Here is a 21,835-nt window from a genome sequence, read left to right as displayed (position 1 = left end):
ATAGTTAAAAAGAGAGATAAAAGTAGAGTACGCTACGCGCAGATGCGGCTGCATTAGAATAATTTCTGACACAACTTTTTTTCCAACCAATCAGAAGTCAGCCTGGCTCGCGAGATGCTGAAATTGAAACTAACCGTGCAGCCATAAGTGTGGACGAAATTGTTGAAAAGAGAGAAAGAAGTATAGAGCACACATGGAGCAGGTGCGACCGTATTAGAATAATTCTTAATAACACTGTTTCTCAAATCAATCAGAAGTCAATTGTCCGACTACCTGTCTCAGATGTTTGTAAACAAAACGGCCATCTCTTCCTCATCTACCGTTCCAGGTTTTCTCCACAAAGTGAGCATGGAGGAGCTGAACCCGCCTTGATTTTGATGATAATTGTTAGAGAGAGACAAAATATAGGTCTCGTTAGCCGAGTGGTTGGAATCCGCGACTACAAAGCAAAGCCATGCTGAAGGGGTCTGGGTTCGATTCCCGGTCGGTCCAGGATCTTTTCGTTATGGAAATTTCCTTGACTTCCATGGGCATAGAGTATAATCGTACCTGCTACACGATATACGAATGCAAAATGGCTACTTTGAAGCTCTCAGTTAATAACTGTAGAAGTGCTCATAAGAACACTAAGCTGAGAAGCAGGCTCTGTCCCAGTGAGGACTTTAATGCCAAGAAGAAGAAGAACACGGTCTCCCGGGTTACCTTAACACAAATAAAATTTTACGGCAGCTAAGTCTAAATCATTTTTCACCAGCTGTTAGTCCTCTCAACTAACGGGTGGGGTTCGCTACACACGCGGTCTACACACGATTTGCTTGTTCGGTACATTTTTATACTGTGTATGATTATGATGTGCATATGAAGTTCAGACTCATTTCGACCCTAATATTAATTTGTCTTTGCTAATATTGCAACTTTACCGAACTGGCCGAAAACTCAGTAAAAAGAATTACCAATTATTCAGTAGTTTGATTATTTTACTGACTTGTCGTCAAAATCAAATGAAAACAAACTGAGGCGCATGCGGGAATGTATCAATCGAGAATCTCCTGCTGTAGAATCATCCGGCATCAGGAGACACGTCTGTGGCGGCCAAACTTTTCTTGTACCTATTTTGCGCTTTCTCGTGGTATGCACTGTCAAATTTAGTTCGTTGCACTAAACCTGTAGCCCACTTAGTGAAAGACTTTCACTAATCAGGCTGAGTTTCAAGTTGTCAAATAACATAGAACAAAAGAAATTCAGAGCTACCAACATTGATAAATTGGGTCTTATGTCAGAAAATGACGTTTGCATTCGTTTTAGGTGGGCTATAGCCTATAGGGCTATAGCGATTTATTGATTTGCTTCTCGGAAATACAGAGATTTCATTAGGATATCCAGCACATTTTATATGCACTTTTGAACTGACTTCTATTCATTGATTTTTTTGTGTAAAATATCTCAAAATTAGCACTTTGATCAGAGACTCCAATAATTGTTTTAGCATTTCAAAAATAGATAAAAATTCTTTAACAATTCTGACAAGACTTAGCTATTTTTTTATTTTCCTTTGCAAGACCAGTTATGAATTACGGTATCCCGTAGATATCTTTTGAAAACAATGTATTTGCACTGTCCTAACTGTTCAAAACTTTGTTTAGCGTTTGAATTTGACGTCACATTTTATCAATGATCTACGAATTCCTTATTAACCCCAGCAATCTCATTTTTTACCATAAAAGGGTTTATTCACAAATTTCATAATGCCGTAAATGATAATTTGTGATACCCACCCACCCCCACGTAACGCATTTTGTATGAATGTTGTTCGAATTTTGTATGAGCTGTAACATCCCTGGGACACCCATCCACCCCCTCCAGCGTTATGAAATTTGCGAATGAGCCCAACAATATTCAAATCCTGATAACTTTTTTTGTTTCTCCATATTTTGCACCATCTTTATACAAGTTATTTAAAAACTTTTTTTTTCTCAAAATCTGCATCATTGCTGGGTTTTAAGATAATCCGAATTTTCCGGGGGATTGAAATTTCTTTGGCCGACATTTTGCTTTAGTCAATGGATCATTAAAATAACCAAAACGGCCGCTATGGAAAACATAGATAGCGCCACCGTAACCTTGTGTGTTTGACAGAACAGCGCCTTTGTTTTGATGCGGTGAGCACTGACAAAAACTACCTTCAATGACCTATTTATAAAAAAAAAACGAAAATTAGATGTGGGCTATACAATGCCAAGAGCTTCTCTTCATAAATCATACAAATCGGTTGAGGTGTCCTCAAGAAATTTTCAAACTACTATATGATTACTTTTTACTATTTTTTCATTACCGACTTCCATCAAATTATTGTTTCGAGAAGCGAATAACCGAACTGGAGCAAAAGCGAGCAAACTGAAAAAAAAAAAAATGATTTCGGAAAATTTCGAAAAATCTACGGAAAGATTATCAATAATCAAAATCGAGTTCAAAAGTCTTTTGAGAAATTGTGAAAAAATGATACACAAATAATTTTTTTTAGATAATCTCAGAAAAAATACGATTTAAATTTTTTGTTATTTTAAAATAAATGGTCCTGCTAGTAGAGAGGTTAATCGAAAAAGTTGACATTTTGTCAGACATTCAGATACTTTTGCCCTTTTCGACGTTACGACATTCGATGTTTTCGCATTCGACATTTTGTCTTTCGACGTTTTATCCTTTCGACGTTTCGTTCCTTCGACGTTTTGTCCTTCTGACATTTTAGCTTTCGACATTTTGGCATTCGACATTTTTAGTCACCCAAACTCGTAAAATGGCTCATATCCAAAAATGTTGTATGCATATTATGTTCCGTGTATGTATATCGGCAAGCCTCTTGAGCACCCCTAAGTACACTTTTCAGCTTTTTCTGCTGCTTGCTCGAAGTAAACTCGCGGATCGCCGTCGCGAATTTCGGAAAACTTTTGTTTCGATTGTTGATGTTGCAATTTCCCCTCTATCGTTGCCGTAATTGTTTTTTATTAATTTATTATGTTTATTACATTGTACCGTTGTATTTGGGAAAGAAAACCCCGTGAATTGTGTTAGAAACTTGTGTTATTTTGTGCAACTTTCGTGATCTTCTGGAAGTTCATCGAACCCATCTTCTTCGTGCTTCTCACAAGAGGTGCTGAGGAAGTGACAGCATTTTTCGTGGAGGAACGTCAAACGACTGACAGCACAAATCCGTGGACGCCATGTTCGAATGATTGTCGGTCGGGTCGCGGACGGAAGACGACGACGTTTTGTTGATTTTTGTGTGCCGTCGCGAAAATATTTTGTGATCCAATAATAATTTATCAGTGGTTCGATATCTCCCAACACAAATTCGGAGCTGAGGTGTTTGCTCAATGTGTGAAGACCGGTCGTTCTGAACGACAGTGCTTGCCTTCCGTTGCGATAAGTGTTCTGTGTGGTCTGATAAAAAAGAAGTCCGGGACCGATTCCCGTTAGCTTTTTTGCTTGGTCTTGAGAGGAAAATTTTTCTCCCATCGCAAGTTCCAGTTGGATACCAGCCAGGAATTGTTTGCGTAACGACAGCCGGAGCCACCAGCAGAGGATGGATCCCAGCGATCGAGGTGAGTTTTCCGGATGTCCCGAGTGGGATTCTATTTTAAGGCATCCAGAGAGACATGGTTGGGTTTTGGGTGACACCAATTTTTGTGTACTCGCACTAGTCTAGAGGTATGTCGGCTTGCGTTTCTTCGCGTTGAAGAGCAGAAGCGGCCGACAAAACAGAGCTTAGTAGTATGTAGAATGAAGCATAACAAGATGCCGCGAAGAAGACACGGGTTTGACCTCGTTCGTCTCTCGGAAGCGAAATGCGACGAGTTTTAGCTTGTGGCGTTTTGGAGGTTTGATGGGTTCGGATAAAGGTGATAGCTACCACCTACATATTGGCATATTATTGGGCTACACATTATGAGTCATTGATGGATCCAATTGAATGTAGTTTTCTAACTTAGTCATATTTTTATATTTTAAAGCGTATTATAAGTTCCTAGTGTCTTTAATAAAAACACAGTTCAATCAATCAATGTTATTTTTAATAAGTAATTAACGAAATATACAATAATAAATTATAGACTAGTGAACTTTTAGTCCATAATTTAGTGTAAGTAAGACAGCGAGATGGAAACAGTTTAGATCTACTTACGCACAATTCTCAACCATCGTGTTAAAGAGGGCGACATAGCATAATCCGTCTAAGTACAGTCGACTCTCCACAACTCGATATTCTATAACTCGATATACTCTATAACTCGATGGATTTTTCGGTCCATTCAAATTTCCATACATCGAGCTCTCCATAAGTCGATGTTTCTATAACTCGATATCTCCACTAGTCGATGTCACATGAGAGGAAAATTTCCCTCCATAACTATCCATAATATCCATTTTGAAATCCTTCTTATTCGGAGAAACTTGAACTAATTCTTGTTTGGAAGTGAATAAATACTTGCAAATTGTAATAAATGTCGAATAACAAAAATTAAAAAAAAAATATTGTCAGTAAAAATAATGAGATTCTTCGAACTTTTTTCGAAATAAGTTTTAAAATAACAGTTTGTAAAATAAGATCAACAATATATTATTCCCTCCCCTTGGTTATGCGACCTTGCCGCGATGGGAGGGCATAATCCATTAGCCCATATGATGGAAACCAAAGGCGTAACCTGTAGTGGTGGTATCACATTTTGGCACTTTTTGCTTAAAGCCGCGTCATAATTCATATGGCATAGACGCAATAATATCTCGGATGTGATCCAACGGACATTCTGCGTCATTGATAGAATTGATGCCCATTTCAAATAATTAATCTACCATGCCTGACGTAAAACATATTTTTCCCATGTTATACTATTTGTCTTCTACCATTTGTAATGTTAAGCACAACATTCAACCGCTAAATAAAGGTGTTTTTGACAAATGTTTAGTTGGTACCACACAGCTATCATTATATGGTCGTTTTCTGTAAGAAGTACCGCCAGCATTCATAAGCTCCCACAGGTTGTAAATTTCAAATGTTATAGCATGTTTTATGCTCGTTCGCTTCGATTTAGTATGAATTCATCTTTGAAAAACATTTTACTTGAATTTTTATTCAAAATACCGAATATTAGCACTTCTAACTAGTGATCCATAATATGGCCCAGGAAATGATTGTTTACCACGGTTATGGATCACTTCCAAAGAATGTAGATTTCTGCTATTTTATGCATTGGATTCGACATTTTTAGACAACAGCACTAAGGATAAAACTAATAAAACATCAAGGTTTGTAAATTTCATATTTTAGCAAACAAAAATGGGTGGAAAACTTGGTGTGGAGCGGAAACAGTTCATGTCTCAGTTACTACAATGCAGTATCACAATAAAAAGGGCATTTTGCCCTTGTTTCCAGCTCTAACACTGCTATTTTTGCAGTAATATATGAAACATTGTTCACTTTCGCCATACCATGCAATACAGATGCATTGAGTTGAAAATCTCTTGATTTTGTGCACTGATCCGTAATAAGTCACAATTTGATCCATAATATGAAAATTGATCCATAATATGGTTTTCAGGAACCGACACAATTTATAATTTTTATGCAATCCTATGTAAATATTACACCCAAAACAGTTTACTAACCGAAGTTCCAATTTGAAACGATTCGATTCGTGCTTTTAAATTACAATTTTACGTTTTTCATGTCATTTTATTGAATTTTATAGGTTGGACTCCACACTATTTGATCCATAACTGTGGGGTCATGGTATTCGAAGTGGACATTAATACTATTGGTGACGTTCAGTTTGCCTTTTGCTAACCAGAATGATCCGCTAGCTAGCTAGACACATCGTTATCATATACGACGTAGGGAATACTTAGGAACTCCTAGGAAAATGACTAGTAGATTCACTGTGTAGAAATAAGTGGTGACAATCTTATTTTAATATGGTTTTTACATTGCCATAATAAGAAATACCTCTTTTGTAACAGCGGTATAAATAATCTAATTCCAGCTTCATTTTCGCAGAATTTACAAGTAGAAAGTAGGCGTTGTGAAGCATTGCATTTGCCACCGAAAAGTGAATCTTGTAGGAGACTGTAATAGAAGCCTAAGGCAACTTTACTCTTCAATATTCACTATAAAATGACTATGGAAAGTAAGACGCTGAGATCGATCATTAGGGTACACTTGCTAGTTTCGAAAAATTGTTGAACAGACAAGGAAAGCGACTTTTTTCTTTAAGGATATATGAACGTAATGACCAATAAACACTTTTAACAACAAAAAATAAAATTAACTAGAACTACTACTAAACAGCCTAATTTTGTTAAAACTTGACGACAATTGACATTTAAGACTCTAATCTTACGTAAAAGACAGGAGTAATCAGAATAGCACTTGAATGACAAATTATTCAAAACCATTTCGACTAGACAGTATTAGTAATGACACTACTACACAACTATTTCAAACAAATTCTGATGGTGCTGCTGATTTTCACAATGCTTCCTTTTCTCAGAAGCAAGGGAATATGGGCACTTTTCAAAAACTACCACGTCACAATTACTAATAAAAAAACAGTGTTCATGTGGGCGCCATTGCCTAGTCCGTCTGAGTATTGGTCCTGGTAGAGGGGAAACTTGGCAAAAGCCAGACCGAGGGTTCAGCCTTGACAAGTTAAGCTGTCAGGCAGCTCCAACTGAATACCATACAAAAAAAAAAAAAAGTTTTAAAATAACAGTTTGTAAAATAAGATCAACAATATATTATTGCTTTCTCACACAAGAAATCATATATGTATTGGAAATACAGAAAATTGTTCCTTCGATTTTGGGATTTTTTGCGTCGGTATATTCTATAACTAGATAATTCTATAAGGCGATGTTCCCTTGAATATCGAGTTATGGAAAGTCGACTTTATTGGCAAAAGTAGAGGTCAAATTTGCAAGGAATGGGTCTTTTTTTAATTTCTTAATTACATACAGTCAAACCTCCATGAGTCGATATTGAAGGGACCATCGACTCATGGAACAGCTATTCGTTGGAAAGCTGTTTGAAGGGACCATCATAGTAACCATAATTTTATGTTTTTAGTATGATTCCATGAGTCGATATCGAGTAATGGAACATCGACTCATGGAGGGATGACTGTAGTATCATTTCAAACATTACACTCATTTCTTATATCAAGATGTTCTGTTAGGCAACACTATCATTCTAATTTGGCGCAACTAAATTAAGCCAACATTTCATTTACCGTAGCAGTTCAACATTTTTACAGGTGAGTTAATTTATCCTGCTTATAAGACAAAAAACGCTTTCAATTAACTGAACCTAACTTACCGGAGATTTTGGACATCCCTGAGGTAACTCAGGTAAGTCAGATGTGATAATATTGTTTAATATTGGTCCCAAATTGTTACCTTGAGGAACACAAGCTCTTACAGGAAGTCTTCCTGACTTGGAGTTCTGATAATTAACCTGAAGTAAATCAAATCAAATCAACTTGAAGTGTACGATTCGATAGATAACTTTGGATTATTATAACAATGTATGTTTAAAATTTGAGTTTTTTTTTCATTTTACAATTAAGCCTTCATGCCAAACACTGTCGAATGCTTTTTTAATTTCTAGAAGAACAAGACCAGTATAATAGACTACAGTTTTTTTTTTGTATGGTATACAGTTGGAGCTGCCTGACAGCTTAACTAGTCAAGGCTGAACCCTCGGTCTGGCTTTTGCCAAGTTTCCCCTCTACCAGGACCAATTCGTCATCAAGCGTCAACATCTCACCGCAAAATCGCTAGTGTTTGGAGGGGATTTTAACCTCCAAATTGTCAAATAACCTCCAAATCATCACCTCCAAATTAGTTCTAATATCCTCCGTTATATGAAATATGTTGGCGCGTCGTCGCAAGTTTATCGTTAAACAGTCAATACTCAGATGGACTAGGCTATGGTGCCCACATGAACACTGTTTTTTATTCGTATTGTGAGGTGATAGTTTTTGAAAAATACCCATATTTCCTTGCTTCTGAAAAAAGGAAGCATTGTGAAAATCAGCAGCTCCATCAGAATTTGTTTGAAATAGTAGTGTAGTAGTGTCATTACTAATACTGTCTAGTCAAAATGGTTTTGAATAATTTGTCATTTAAGTGCCAATCTAATTTTTTACGTTAGATTAGAGGCTTAAATGTGAATTGTCGTGAAGTCTTAACAAAATTAGGCTGTTTAGTAGTAGTTCTAGTTAATTTCATTTCTTGTTAAAAGTATTTATTGGTCATTACGTTCATATATTCTAAAAAAAAAGGTAACTTTCCTTGTCTGTTCAACAATTTCTTGAACCTAGTAAGTGAACCCTAATGATCGATCTCAGCGTCTTACTTTCCATAGTCATTTTTATAGTGAATATTTAAGAGTAAAGTTACCTTAGGCTTCTTCAGTCTCCTACAAGATTCACTTTTCGGTGGCAAATGCAATGCTTCACAACAAGGGTTACCATATTTTCTCTAACTGGAAAGAGTACATTTTTTCGTACTCTTCAAAAGAGTACTGAAGAGTAGACTTAGCCCAAGCTTACAATTTTGAAAATGCTCTTTTTACTAACGTGTTTTTCTGGATTGTTTTGATCATTTTTGTATTATTTTTTAAAATCAAGTAGTCGCTCACATTAACTTCAATGACATTGATTCTAAGTGGAAAGATTTGTTCAGTCATTTTTTTTTATAATGACGTATTTCATAGAGAAAGCCGTTCGAATTTTTGCAATACTATAGTCGATTGATTATTTTTTTAGTACTTAGCAAGACTGTTCTATATCAGGAAACTAGAACTTAGAAGACCGCTTTTCCTAACCATGGATCTGAAAAGAATCTCGAGTTTTGTCATTAAATTAAGTTTTTCCAGAGAATTGTTGAAGCAATATAGAAGACGATTAGTTTAATAGTTTATCTTCATCTTTTAGGCACTATATTTTAAAGTTAAATCCTTCCATTACCACAGCTGCGTTCACCATTGGATTATTGGAAACGACGTTCTAATAAAAGTGCCTGAGCAAAAGTTTTTTTTTGTCGGTAGCGATAGAGGTAGTACTGGCACTCTTAATCTGCCCTAAGCTCCTTCCCTGCTTTTTTATTTATTTATTTATTTTAACAAAAAATTTTGGAAGAGGGAAAAACCCCTTTGAGTGATTTCGTTATGAAATCTTTTTCAAAGAGGCACAAAACCTCTTCATCTTTTCATATAACGTTACAAAACAAATTAAAAAAGAACTTAAAACTAAAGGCTCATACGGCAAAAATATGACCATAGCAGAGCCACAAACTGAAACATGGATCCATTGTTAAATGAAGTATGGGTTGACTTCCAAAACAGGATGAGGGAGAGGGTCTGTCAAAAAAGAATCCATCTTCATCTGCAAATAAAAATAAAAAACACACACAAAGCACGAGTATCAAACAAAATATGAGATTTCATTCAAAAAACTAAATACGAGTTTAAGTATATGATAACATCTTGTACCCAGTATATCTCGAATAGATACAGGAATTGAATGACCATAATTTATTATATTATTAAATAGTTTATTCCTCGGTAAAATGAACCTAGAACATTGAAGTACAATATGATCAATGTCTTCATAAGATTCACCACATTCACATAAATTTGAATCCACAATATTAATACGATATAAATGATTGTTACAAATGTAATGATTTGAAATCAATCGCGAAAATGAACAAATAAAGTTTCTGGTTCCTGGTATATTTTTAAACCAAGGAAAATGACTAACTTTTGGGCAAATTGAATGACACCATCTTCCTTTATTACTGGAGTTCCAACAAGATTGCTAATTATCAAGGGAATGTTTTTTTTCATTTAGTATAATGTTCAGAAGGAAAAATATCACGATCATAAGTTATACCCCGAACAACACCAAGTTTAGCCAATGAATCAGCCTGCTCATTACCGTATATTCTACAATGAGCAGGGATCCACACAAATTTAATGATAAATCCTTGACTATGCAAATTAAATAATATTTTTTTCATCATGAATAAAATATGATGAGTTTTGAAATTGAAAGAGATGGTACTCAAAGCACGAAGACAACTCAAGCTGTCAGAACATACAATGTAAACAACATTTGCTTTTATAAGCCTCTATTACGTTCATCACACAGACGTTCCTAAGCAATGTTGCTCAAATGGTCACTGTGTACCCTAGCAGCAATCAGCCCTTATCGTAGTTTTGCAGTCTAGTAGTTTAGACTACTATCAAACTATGATAAGGCCTGAAATGCTACTAGAGTGGTTAAAGTGAAGAACGAAATAGTTTTATTAAAAGGTCCTCATTCCCCATTTCATTTCTAAGGTCACTTTTATTTTCGACACTATCACGTTTATCACCGATTATCACTCATCAACTTTCACACAATAACAATAATACAATAATACACAGTAATACACTTCAGGTATACTTTCCATTACATCACTTTTCACATCACACCATTTTCATATAAATTCATTGTTACCGTGTGGGACCGAAATCCGTACACCTAAGCACGAAGCCAAATAAAAGCCTATGATTAAAATATGTGGGTTTGTATAGAGAATCGATCAGCCTTTTTTTCTGTTACCTTAACATCTTTTTAGATGTAAATAATCACATCAAGATCTAAAAGTTGAGTAGAAATCATTAAAAAATAGGAATTAAAATGACTTCCCTTGAATCGAAATCCGTACACCTGAAAAAGGTTGAATCAAAATCCGTACACCTGTGATTCGAAATCCGTACAGCTACTTAAAATTCAAAACCTGGATGCTAAAAATGGCATTTTTATCCTTTTCTCTCTTTTACTGGCATTACGTACCAAATTGGACAACGCCTCATTTTCAGCTTTGTGTTCTAAGAGCACTTTAATAGTTCGTAATTCTTCGCCAAATAGCATATTTTGCATTAGTATATCGTATACCGTCGATGGGGGTGACAATGTGTCTAGGGGGTGAGATTGGGTCAAAACGGAAAAATATGTTTTATGAAATATTTCAGCTAATAACGTTGATATTACTCAAATTAATAATTCACATGTTAGGAAACATATTATTACACATAATTCATCACAATATACATTCTTAGAAATAGTAGTTTTTGTTTACTATATCAATAAACTTGTATGTTGAAACTAGATAAAATTTACAACATTTAATTTCTCCTGTGCAAAGTACCACGCATGAACTTTAACCTCTATCGTTATATTAGTAGAAGGTTGGAAGTCTTTTCATTGCACTTCACACGTATTTTCCGGAATCTAATTGATTCTTCCACAAAAATTTCATTTTTTTCGGTACGGTGTCCAAAACATTAGTAATGGGGGTGAGATTGGGTCAAGCAAGAACGATAGTAAATGAAATTGCAAGCCCACTTTTTCGACATTATACGGTGCCGGGTGTTCTCTTTTTTCATTAAGATGTGTTTATTCTTTTTAAATACAGCATATCTGTAACATTAAACAAGTCTACTTGAGGATTCCTTGCATTGAATGACAATGCAACGCATTTTGACAACTTCCCAAACCAGCAAATGTGTTTCGTGCGCAGCAACATCGTGAAATTTTATCAAATGAATTGTTTTTTTTTAATTCAATTATTTATCAGTGTTTTCATATTATAGAAACTTCTCACAGAAGTACAAATGAGTTGGATCGCTGAAATACCGGGATAATAACGTCAACATTTGCCAAACATGTATCGATCGTGGAATGACGCACCGAAATTTCAATATTTTCGAAGATTTAAAATAATCGCTGTTCCAGTACACCTTTGGGGAAACTGAATAGGCTTTATGGTAATGGGGATGATACTTTGAAGACAATTTTAGGGAAATAAGAAGAAAATTATTGTAAACTCTACGATAAATTCTGGGTTTACATATTTTTCTCATAGCTCTTCAATTTTTTGGTGTAATCGTTCTTTTAAGTGGGTTTATCATACTTGTGAAACATCTTAGATATCTTTTCGTCTTGTTTGCATCGTATTCCATCAATATTTTTCAGCTGTGAATGGTTTTGCAATCATATTCTCAAAAACAAGTTTTTTCAATTACAGTGACCCAGTTATTCCATAAATAAATCGTACGTATCCCTTTTTGACCCATTGTCACCCCCAACGACGGTACTGTGAATTGTATGTGAATAACAGTAGTGAATATAGAATATTTTGAAAATACTAATTACCAGAGCAAGTTAAAGTAGAGGATCTATGTGTATACATTTAAGCAAGGAGATTTCGACTGATGTGGGAGAATAGGAGCTACTAGTTTCGGTTTTTTTTTACTTATGAACATACACACTAAACCCATTAAACAATATTTTGATTACCTGAAGTGTTCAGTATACCAAAATACTGAATATCGATTGCAAGTTCAAGAAATTCAGGAAATCAATATTGATAATCAGCATATTTTGCTCAAAAAATTAAGCAAGGCAAAATTACAAAAATAAAACTGCAGAATTCAAGGTGAATATTGTGCATCATATCATGGGAGTGTAATTGAAGCGATTTTATTATTGAATCATTATGAAAAATGCAAATGGTTTTCGTTTATTATCGAATGAATAATCCTATAATCTACCAATGTGAGATATGTTCACTTGACTAGTTGGAATTAAATTAAAGTTAGTTTCTCCTGCTGCATCATCTTCTTCTTCCCACGTTCCGTTAATTTTCTTTTCTTTTCTTCCTCACGGATTGCCTTTTTCTCTTCTCTTTCGGATATTCTCCTTTGCTCTTCTTGCTCCCGCATTTCTTTTTTCTTTTGACGTTCTGCTGATTTCCTACGATCTTCATCCATCTTTCTCTTTTCTCGATCCGCTAATTTGTTCTGCTTCTCTTCCTCACGTTCCATCCGTTTTCTTTCGCGTTCCGCTTGTTTCCTTAGCTCTTCTTCTTCTCGCATCAACTTTTGCATTTCACGTTCCGCTAATTTTATTTTCTCTTCTTTCTCGCGCATCAATCGTTTTTCTTCACGTTCTTCAATTCTTCGCCTTTTTGCTTCTTCTTTCTCAATTTTGTCTTGCTCTGCCTTTCTGAAAATTTCTCCCCACTCTTCACTTGTTGCTACGGATGGATAGGCTCGTTTCGTTCGTTTGATGGCGTCTTTCGAAATGTTGCTCAATTTTTTCAGTACCGATTTTGTGACCTCGAACTGTCTTACAGTCAGTGCTACATATATAATTAGTTCAAATTATACAGTATACACATTAAAAATAAAAATACAGTGATTGTTACCTTCTTCCACAATTTCATTTGCATTGGATGCCTCTGGTGTAGCGCACCGTGTATGCAAATTTGAATCGCTTTGAAGGCCAATCTCACACGCTAAGCCTGTGAATAACAAAAACAGTTAAATGTTACAAACCGTATATTCTGTAAAACTTTCTACTTACTGTCATGGGAATTCGTTGCATCTTCAGGTATAACAACAGAATCGCTGTTGAACTGATTTCCTGCGTCACAAATTGTTACAAATGGAGAATCAATAAACATAAATTCCGGCGGTCCTTCGATTTCATCCATTGTATTACGCCAAAGATAAAACAAATTAGTGTCTTCAGCAGGTCCTGACCAAAGCAGTTTATTACGATGCTCTTGAAATTGGGCAAGTTGACTAGGTAACAATTTTTCGTTCAGAATGCGTAACCATTTTGAGGGATCCTCCGATTCTGGAAGTGAAACAGCCTTGTCCTGGAGTTCTTCATTTTCCTCGGGTAGTATTGGAGCAGGTTCTGCAGAATTTCCTATCGAACTTCCATCAGGACTTGGAAATGATTTATAATCAATGGCATTGGCGTCGAATGGATGTAGGCCACATTTACGAAATCCATTGATGAGCGAAGATTCCTTGTTTTCCATACTGTCTATCGTTGTTTCCAACAGAGGTGCAAAATCGCTGCGGGATATCATTGCACCATCATTTTCAAAACGCCACTTTTGAAGCTCCTTCTGCCATGCTGCTTTTAAAGGAGCGAAGAATGCTACATCTAGTGGTTGCATCACATGTGTTGAGTTTGGAAACAGAGAAACCAACACTATATGTTTTGATTTACAAAACTCCACTGTTTCATATGTGGCATGAGATGAATGACCATCGACGAAAAGAATGATAGGAAATTGTACTTTTGTCTTAACGGCCCAGGGGTAGAAAACTTTGGATATGAACTCAAAAAAAGTGTCAGAATTCATCCATCCAGAATCCGAGCGGCCTACAGCCCATCCTTTCGGAACACTGCTCGCTACACTAGCAGGAATTCTACTTTTGTAAGGAAAAAGTATTAATGGCGGAGCAAGAGCACCAGCTGCAGAAGCTGAAATGAGAACCGTATAGTTCTCCTTATCGCTGTTCGCTGACAAGGCTTGAACGTTTTTTGACTCTTTTGCAGCGATGACTCTTTGCTTTCGAGGTACCAAAAAGAAAGCAGTCTCATCCATGTTGAAAATTCTCGCAGGGTCAGACAAAATGTCGTCATATCCGTTTTTAATCAGGTAGTTGTGAATATTGTCAAACCAGTTCCTGATGCTTGCCTCCGTTATGACTCTCTTCTTAGCAAGATTATTCGCGGTTCTCTTTGCCAATTCTGGGTGGCGTTTTAAAAAGCGTCTGAGCCAGCCACGAGTTGGATTTCCATCTTTAAAGATAGATTCCTTTTTTTGAGCTTTTGCGAGGCTCCCGACGTACGAAATTACCTGTACATTAATGCATAAATGAACAGACGTCACCAAAATCGATAGAGAACATACCGGCTTTTCACCAACCGGCAATCCTGCTGCGGCCGTTGAAAGGATCCAGTTCACTATTCCGGCTTCCTCATCGGTTGTGAAAACTGTGGGAGCTCCTTTTTTTTGGGCGTACCGATTTATAACAGCATCTCTGACAGTGGTCTTCGGTATACCAAAAGCATCCGCAGCTTTCCGGAATGATTGGCCATTGCGCACTGCTTCAACGGCTTTTTCCAAATCTCCAGCGGTATATTTGGGCTTCATTGTATCGTGTGTTTTGGCTAGAACATGATGAAATATGTTAAACTTTTCCTGTGTACGGATTTAGATTCAAATTGAAAATATGAATCAAAATCCGTACAGTACAATAAACCTCAAAAATAGTTATTGCACTGGTCAAAAACAGAGTGTCGTATTTCTCATGTATACCTAAATGAGCTAGTGTGCCATGCGATATCCCATATCGCAGCTCACAGATTATGTGAGACACGAGATGCAGATACGTACAAAATATATCTTAGTGAGCGAGTCTCATGAGACATCTCGTGAGGCTCGTCGCATGCGCTTACTTGGAGTACTTTTTTTGCAGTTATGTTTGCCTAGTACAACAGCTCCACGGAAGCATACGGCTTCGGTCTATGTCTATGCTTCTTTGGTGGCCAGCACAAGTTTTTCAATTCAAATGCTAGAATCTTAAGGGGACACGGGAGACCGTGTTATTTTCCCTATCTTTCGTCTCACTCTAACAATAATCATCAAAACTTTGTGGAAGCAAATCTCGAGTTTTAGTGAACCGATGAAGCTGAAAATTTATCGGGTTGTGCACTACATATATAAAATCATAGTGATACATTTTCGCATCTATATATGGAGTGGTTCTTGGGATTTGCTTCTTGAAATGGATAGGGTGATTATGATGACATCCCGTGCGGCCTTAACCGCGTTGAACCGCGTCAGTGCTTACAGGCAGTTTAATCCATGATTTGATCCCTTTCCCTTGCTTTTGGAACCTTTGGCAGCGAGTCTCAAATGCACTGTCACATTGAGATTTTCTCATGAGACGGCACATGAGCCAGTGCAGATGTGATCGTTTGAGCTAGTACATTGCTACATGATATCTAAAAAAATGTGTCTCACCATAGCACGTGCTCAAGCGCGCGGTTATTTTTGTGCGCTCATGGCAAGCTGATCTCAAGCTCTTGATGTGAAGCGCGTATACATGATGTCTGGTCAAAAACGGCATATACTGCATTGGAATAACAAATACTTACTATTCGAAGACATCGTGATAAGCAGCGGCCTCGGAAAATTAGGAATTTCACTATTAACCTGTTGAAAACTATATCCTCTCCTGTTAGCAAATCGCTAAGAAGGCAAACAAACCACACAGCACAATGGCAAGCGATCACGTTTTGATTTTTATAATTTTAAAATCATGGCCTACTCATATACAGTTGGCATTACCAGCAACTTATAACTTATTGTGATTAGATGTGTCCATTTAATACTGCATATTTAGCTATTTAAATAGCAAAATAATGATAATTAGGTCAAGTGTACGGATTTCGGTGCTGTACGGATTTCGGTCCCTCACGGTATTACCATTTACCATCTGTTAGTTTTACTAAGTAATTAAAAGATATTCAATTTAAATGTTTCATTATTTTTGTTGCTGTAGAGGCATTACTATTCAAACTACAATTTAGCACTGTCAACAAAGTTACAGTAAAACAAAATCACTTCGATCCATTCTTCTGCACTCGCTGTCATTATTAACACTTTTATCATGCATGTTTGAAGAACTAGGCAATAATGTTTATATTCAGAGAAATGATTGCAAAATGTATTATGGCCTTTATTAAATTAGTAGAGTTCACATCATTATACATCATCATTATTATATTTTTAACAAAATTATCAGAATCACTTCCAATTTCATTTTCAAAATTTCATCACCATAGATTTTATTATAAATCATGAACCGTTAGCCTGAGCAAAAGTGGTTCAAAACTAAATCAAATTATTTAACAATATTTTTACCTTTAACTCACTTATATCTATAGTTAGTGAGATATATGAGCTTATGAATACTCATTATTGAGCTAATCGTACCAATTCGAATCAGCTATACTTAATTTAATGAAAATCTTTGGATCTCTGTTTTCATGGTAAATATCTGTTTCTTCAAAATATTATTTGTTTGGTTCGGCAATCGTCAGTAATAACTAGAAAAGAGTACAATTGAGCCCATTTAGCAAAAAGAATAGTACACAAATTAGCAAAAGGCAAACTGATCGTCACCAATAGTATTAATGTCCACTTCGAATAGATTAATTAGTGGCCCAGATAGCCGTAGCGGTAAACGCGCAGCTATTCAGCAAGACCAAGCTAAGGGTCGTGGGTTCGAATCCCACAGAACGAGGATCTTTTCGGGTTGGAAATTTTCTCGACTTCCCAGGGCATAGAGTATCTTCGTACCTGCCACACGATATACACATGCAAAAATATTCAATTTGCATAGAAAGCTTTCCAAATAACTGTGGAAGTACTCATAAGAACACTAAGCTGAGAAGCAGGCTTTGTCCCAGTTGGGACGTAAAAGATAAATTTTGCGTTGACCATCATTCTGTTCAAAATTATTTTTTCAAAAACATTTCTGATGGAGGAAAGCAAATTTTTTGAACGACTTTTCCACAAATACTTTCGAAATATCTTTTCAGATTCTTCGAGGAGAAGCTTAAGGGATTCTTGAGTAATTTTTCGTGAGATTTATAATGAAATACTTTCAGAAACTCCTCATTGATCCGTCTAGCAATTTCTTCACCTATGCTCCTAGAATAACAGTTAATTCTTAAGCATTCCAAAGCTCCCACCTACAGCAATTTACATAAAGATTACTCTGAATGTATTTCCAGGGTTTTCTCCAGAAACTTGTCCACTAATCCTTCCATCGATTTCTCCAGTCGTTATTCTAGAAGTAGTTTTTAGAGATTTTTACAGTAGTTCTACCAAGAAAATCAAGAAATGTTTATTCAAAAGTAATTAAAACAAATAGAGTGACGATTTTTACATTATTTTTTCTATCTTTATTACTAGATTTTTAGCCCTAGGCTAGATCATCTCGGGATCAACGGCTAAACTTCCCTTCAGAAGGAAGTCGTCATTTTATATTGCGTCATAAGTGACTATTCCGGGGATGGGATTCGATCTCAGGTCCTCAGCGTGTGAGGCGTGTGTTCTAATCACTACATCAGGAGGTCCGTCCCCCTCCTACAGGAGTTCCTATTTTGGGTTTTGCAGTTTCTCCAAGAACAAGAATTCAACCACACATTCTCCCAGAAGTTACTCTAAAAATTCCTGCAGAGATTATTCCAGGAAATCTATTTGGACTTCATAAATAAATTGGACCAAAACTTCTTCATGAGGTGCCGACGGAAGTTTTTCGAGGTATTTCTCCACCATTTCATTCTGGTATTACACATTTTTCCCGAGTATTTTTTTAAGTAAAATCTTTTTGAATTGCTCAAATGTTCATTTAAGGTTTCACACTAGCAAATACTATGGCATTAAGGAGCCGGATGCTTTTCTTGGAACTTTAGATTTACTTCGGCAGTTTTTTTTTAGTTTCTGAGTGACGTACTGAAATAGAAGCATTGCAAATTTTCAGCCAATTCGGCCAAGAAAAACCCTCTTGCTAAGGTATATAATGGACGTACCCAATTAGTTCTTTAGAATATTCTAGTTATTCCTCCGATCAAAAATTTATTCACGAAATGCGTCCTATGTTTTTCAAAGAATTCGTTCGATACGATTTTTTTTACACTACCCACCATAAGTATGGAATTGCATCACGTAGTATTGCAACACCCCAGTTGAATATTGCAGCACCCCGAAAAGTTTAGCATCACCTAAACCTGTATGATGCAGAATCTCTAAATACTTACTATCTACAAAATTGCAGATTCAGCAGCCTTATAGCGTTCATTAGGTGAAATTTTAAATGCGGAATTTTGCCGCTAGTGTACATGTAATTTAGTCTTATTCTAGCAGGCTCTTGCTAATGATCCCGACCACTTGAAAGTTTGTGTCTTCAGCAAAGTTGTTCAGAAGCTTTTCTACACTTTTAACGATGAAGCATCACCAGATAAGAAATTTACGATGAAATGCCTCAAAACCTTTATAATTTGCAATGTTCTGGTTTTCAACAAACTTGACCAGAAATGTTTATTTGATTAAAAAGTATCTTGTATAATTTTATCGCTTTTCAAGCTGTTTTATGTTATGATCCTTAGCACCTAGATCTAGAAGAATAGTTTCTGCATCATACAGTCGCCTCTCCACATCTCGATATCGAAAGGACAGAGATCGAGCAAAGAACACATTTTTGATGAATACTAAATTGAAAAACACTCCGTTGCCAAGAAAGTAATACACAAACAAACGTCATTTTGCGCTCCTAATTTGTTGTGAATCCCAAAACTTTGGTCAAAATATTGGTCATATCGACATACGGAGAGAAAATTGAGAACGAAAAATCAACAGAAACACATCGAGATATGGAGATATCGAGATAAGGAGGATTTCGATAAATGAAGAGTGAAAATGTATGCAGACTGAAGGGACTTATGAAATCATCTACATAGGGAGAGATATCGAGATGTGGAGAGTCGACTGCAGTTGCTCAGAATACCGACAGCAAATCAAAGTTGCGCGATTGGTCTTAAAATTATAATAATGCAAAATTAAGTAAACTATAGCTGATTTTCATACGAAATGGTCAAGTATCTCGGGGATTCCACTGTGATAATTATAATCTATTATTAACGTTTCATACAAATTTATTGTGCCTTTCTCAAGGAATCTGTGGACAATGTCCGTTAACGCAATAAGGCTTTTGAATAATTTTGCTGAAGACCGCAACTTTTCTCAATAAACAACTGAACAAAACTACAAACTCTACAAGTAATTTCATACTCCTGCAGTCTCCTTCCTTCCATCTCCAGAATCTTTTTTTTATTTCAAAATGAGAGCACATGGACTTTTTTACAAACATTGGGTACACTGTAGAGTTTGACAAGCTCGTGGATGATCCTTCGCCTTCATATACTGTGCTCCTGCGAATCGGCAGCAGCAGAGCTTACAGGTCTTCCTCGAGCATAGTTCACGTTTCATGCCCGAAAAGGACTACCGGTCTTCTAAGCGTTTTAGGATGTGAATCTGTTTTGATCGCAGCTCGATTGTCTATTGTATTTTTTCCATAATTCTTTGAATCTGGACATTTCAAAACAATCTATGTAACAATGAGAGATTTTCTCATCTCTTGCTCTCTTTCGATTATAACAGTGCAATCAAGCTTTTGAGAAGTTTTTCAGTACAGATCGAAAGACAATGTGCTTGGCTAGCGTTTTACAAAACAGGTTGATATGACTCAGTTATTGATTAAAGAAAAAGTACAAAGAGAGCCTCGCAATGTTAGATAGGTTCTTTTGAAAAGCTACGCGAGAAATAATCTATCTAAAAAGGGACCAATTCCACAGGCGCACTGATTTGAGAGAGTGCAATTGACATTGCCTTCCCATCGTCGTCATCAACTTCGTCGTCGGTAACATCCTTGACACATTTCCTGAATTTCCCTCTGGGCCTCTCCATAACTCGCCCCACTACCATATCAAGGAACATCATTAGATAACGTCGTTGCTCAGCCATTGAAAACGAGTGAGTGAGCTTTTGGATTGGAGTGGGAGTTTGTCCTTCTCCATGTGGATTGCGCTTTACTGAAAATCTCTGCAAATAGGCGCTTTCTTTGTTGGAGTAACTGCAGTTGGCGGACATGCTGCAGGGGAAGTTCTTCAGAAGTTTACGACGTCATCATTCAAGCTTGGGCTCTTGTTTGCGTTGGCACAGTGCAAGTAGTACGGTATTGCAACGTGCACAGTACAAAATAACCTTGTTGATATCAGGGCTGGAAGCAGGTTTTTTAGATTTGCTCATTATTTGTATACAAGTCTCTAATTAGTTTTGATAGAAGGATTCTAAATTATCTATTTTAACCATAATGGTCTATGAATGCTGTTTTTTCTTTATTATGTTGCAAAATTCTAGAGGCTCAAGAGAATCTTTCAAAGACTATTACGCGAATTTTACCTGTGTAATAGTCAGGAATTTCTTCTTAGATTATTCGAGGAAAAGCTTCAGCAATTTTAGTGACTTCCAGGGGGTTCTCTTTAATATTTTTTAGACATTTCTCCACCAATTCTCCCGGAAATTCCATAGCGATTTTCCAAGGGAGGAGATTGTTCCAGTATGTGCTCTAGGAAATCCTTGAGCACTCCTCCAATTTTTCACGAAACTATCACTAGGCTAGCAGTTCTTACTATAGTAGATTTTCCAATAATTCCTACATAAGTTCTTCCAAGAAGATCAATAAAGTTTTATCCCAGAGTGTTTGAAGAAATTCGTTTAAGCATTTTCCGAGAAACCCTACAATACTTGCTATGCTGATTTATCAGGCAGGCATGTTTATATGGGTTTCTCCAAAAAATAATTTACGATTACTTGGAGGAACTGCTCCAAGAATTCATCTTCTTCTTTTTCCTGGCATTACGTTCTCACTGGGACAGGGCATGCTGCTCAGCTTAGTATTCGATAAGCACTTCCACAGTTATTAACTAAGAGCTTTCTTTACCAAAGTTGCCATTTTCGCAATCATATATTGTGTGGCAAGTATGATGATTCTCTATGCTCAGGGAAGTCAAAGAAATTTCGATTATGAAAACATCCTGGACAGACCAGGAATCGAACCCAGATACCTTCAGAAGTCATCCAGGGGTTATTGAAGAAATTCAGGAATTCTTCATTATACACTTACTTGGGAAACTTCTCAAAGCATGATTCCTGCAATTCTTAGTGAACTTTGCGGTTAAAATTTTTAAGAATAAATGTCCTAAGTGACAAATTTGTAGGAAAATTTAAGAAATCCCTGGAAGCACCTCTGGAGAAATTACTGGTTGAATTCTGGGAGATGTTCTAAACGAGAGCA

General features: G+C 36.4%; 1 protein-coding gene across 1 annotated transcript in view; it reads left to right on the top strand.

The window, feature by feature from the left end:
- Positions 1-2,887: 2,887 nt before the first annotated feature.
- Positions 2,888-21,835, top strand: part of LOC5576337 (protein ultraspiracle) — a 130,567-nt gene continuing 111,619 nt past the window's right edge. The window contains exon 1 of the mRNA XM_011494873.2: positions 2,888-3,599. Coding sequence (XP_011493175.2) covers positions 3,581-3,599 — 19 coding nt within the window. The 5' untranslated portion in view covers positions 2,888-3,580. The remainder of the gene's footprint in view (positions 3,600-21,835) is intronic.

The sequence above is a fragment of the Aedes aegypti genome, chromosome 3 (assembly GCF_002204515.2).
Source record: "Aedes aegypti strain LVP_AGWG chromosome 3, AaegL5.0 Primary Assembly, whole genome shotgun sequence".
Taxonomy (NCBI): Eukaryota; Metazoa; Arthropoda; class Insecta; order Diptera; family Culicidae; genus Aedes; species Aedes aegypti.
Note: the sequence above shows the minus strand (reverse complement) of the source record. Positions and strands in the feature narration are given on the sequence as shown.